The sequence below is a fragment of the Nicotiana tabacum genome, chromosome 9 (assembly GCF_000715075.1).
Source record: "Nicotiana tabacum cultivar K326 chromosome 9, ASM71507v2, whole genome shotgun sequence".
Taxonomy (NCBI): domain Eukaryota; kingdom Viridiplantae; phylum Streptophyta; class Magnoliopsida; order Solanales; family Solanaceae; genus Nicotiana; species Nicotiana tabacum.
In genome coordinates this window covers 114679815-114682399 of record NC_134088.1, presented here as the reverse complement: position 1 = coordinate 114682399, position 2585 = coordinate 114679815, and the positions used below count along the sequence as shown (strand labels likewise).

At 35.9% G+C, this 2585-nt stretch overlaps 1 protein-coding gene across 1 annotated transcript; it reads right to left on the bottom strand.

Moving 5' to 3' along the window:
* Nucleotides 1-1896: 1896 nt before the first annotated feature.
* On the bottom strand, nucleotides 1897-2358 carry LOC107810737 (uncharacterized). The gene has a single exon (XM_016635546.2). The coding sequence runs from the start codon at nucleotides 2356-2358 to the stop codon at nucleotides 1897-1899; it is 462 nt and encodes a 153-aa protein (XP_016491032.1).
* Nucleotides 2359-2585: the final 227 nt, after the last annotated feature.

Here is a 2585-nt window from a genome sequence, read left to right as displayed (position 1 = left end):
TTGATATAAATCGCATAGAGAAATGGAAATATGTGTATTGTTGGCTATAAGAACGAAAATAATAAGCAAAAAGAATGAATAAGTAAAACAAGCACAAGGGGATTACTATCAATATCTAGAGGAAGTGATCTTTTTTTTTTTTTTTTTTATGTTTTTCTTTTTCTCCCCCTAGCTTACAAGGATTTCCCCTTTTATAGAAGAGGGTCATTACCAAAAATATGTAGTGGAAGACCCATGATGACTTGTCTCTTCCTTTATTCCCGCCAAGATTCTCTTTGTTGGTGTGGTTGCAACGGCTCTTGTCTGTGAGCTCGATACTAGCTCGAACTCGTTACTGGGTTGGGCCCTTCGGTCTTGGATCGAGTTCGACCTTGAGATGGGTGTCGCGCATTTCCGACCTCGAAGCAGTGCCTTGCGGATCGATTTGGTCGCGGGCTCGATAGGATTATCGAGCCGCCTCCTCGAGCGACCTTCGGGCTCGAGGTTCGTTAGTACTGACCTCAGAGCTCACTTCCAAAATCTCATTCCGACTTCTTAACACTCGAACTCGATCGAACGTAGGAAGGCCAAAATCTATTTCGACCGTATACAATAGTCAAGAAAATAACCAATAAATTAAATTTCTTACATTTTGGTGTTAAAATTTCTAAAAATAGGAAAAGAAGTGTAGCCAAGTTTGTCAGGTCCGTATTATGCAGTTAAGAAGAATGAGTGCACCCAAATGAATTGCATTTTCATCTCTAAATTAATTGATAATCTTTCTTGGTATAAGCATCCCAACTGTAACGAGCTCGACTAATTCAGATTCGTATTACGTAGGGCTCAGAAGGAAATGCTTTTACTAAGAATTTCTTCCTTCTCATAACTCGAACCTGAAACTTCTAGTTAAATATCAATATATGGATCACATTCATCTCAACACAACCTTTGTGGTAATTGATAATCATTTCCGTTCTTTTGTTTGCTTATTTTTCTGAGGCTTTCACATTATTTTTTTCTTTGTAATTTTTTCATTTTTTCAGCAGAGTTCTTCTTCAAGATTCTTTGGCATCATTTCTTGTTACTGTGAAGACTAAAGAACTCCAGAACTGTCAGTGGAAATTGAAATTGCATGCCTATCTTTGATTTTAACACAAAGTAACGCAGAAATTGCACGTCTCTCTCTTTCCTTAGCATTACAAAAAAGTAGTTAAACAAGTCGTCTACTCGTCTCTCCCTTTGCTTGCTTGATCATTTAGCCTACAGACAAGTAAAACGCTACAACTACGATTAAAATAAGATTAATACTATTGTTTGAGCTTAACTTCTATACAGAGGTTATATTATAAAATTAACTATTTCACTATTAGTTCACTAAATAATGATTATAAGTAACCGTTTATAAAAGCTTCATTTAGATGACAGGAGACTCGACGTAAATTGGTCAGGAGATGAGGAAATCCACCACTGGATAATAAATATTTCATTGTCATTACATTGGAGAATAATGGAAGTATGATAATAGTTTGTGGAAAGTAAATAATGTTAAAGAGGTTAAAATACATTTATAGTATAAAAATCTTTTATATTATCGGTATATATATAAGTTATTCCTTATTCGTCCTTCTAGATTTCCATACAAATGAACCCAACAAAATATATATCATAAATTCAGTGATTTAATTTAATTCAAGAAAATACTGAATCTCCTTGTTCAACTGAACCCTATCATTCGAAAAATGTGATCATTCCTGTAAAGTTTCATTACAAATACATTACCACAATAAAATTCAATTACGAGATCAAGATGCTATATAAACAAAAACTCAACACAAAGTAGGAAAAAAAAAATGAAAGGACTTATGGGGAAAAAAAAAGGAAATTCTATAATCTTTAAAGTAAATAACTAAGGGTAAATTAACCAACCACATCAACCTTAGTAGTGCAAGATAATAACCTCCGAAAAATCGAAGCCAAAGCAGAGCAAGATATCTCCTTTGCCTTTCTAAAACCTTTACATTTCCTTCTAGTCCGTCTCCGGCCACCACTTGAACTACCGCCGCCGCCGCCATCCCCTCGAGCTAATTTCGTCTTTCTTTTACCATAGCATTTTACTGCTTTCTTCTCATCATTTACATTCTCTTCTTCCCTTGAAAAAGTGTAACTCCTCAAATATAATTGCCTACAAGAAATACTATCCACCACCTTAGGATGATGTCCATGTCCATGGCCATTGTTATTGTTTTTCCCTTGCATTTTTGAGCTGACTGATCTTATAAACTCGGCGTCGGATTCAGGCCATTTATAAAGATTTATATACGTGGCACGTACAGGAGCTCTAGCGTTGTTAACGCAATTGGATATGCATTTAGAGGCCATTCTTGATTTTCCGGCGAGGGAGTGATACGTTGGACGTAAAGTTTTGCTTATATATAGTGTGTAGAAACAAGCTTAGATTTGAAGAAAAGTTTGTTTCTAAGTCATGGGGTTTTAGAGGAGTGGAGAAGGACGAAAAGGGCGGCGAGGGTAAAGAAGGAGTCAAAGAGATATGTTTTGAGGGAATTAGTAATAGAGAATAGAGAGAGAGTACTCGAAGTGGAAGAATG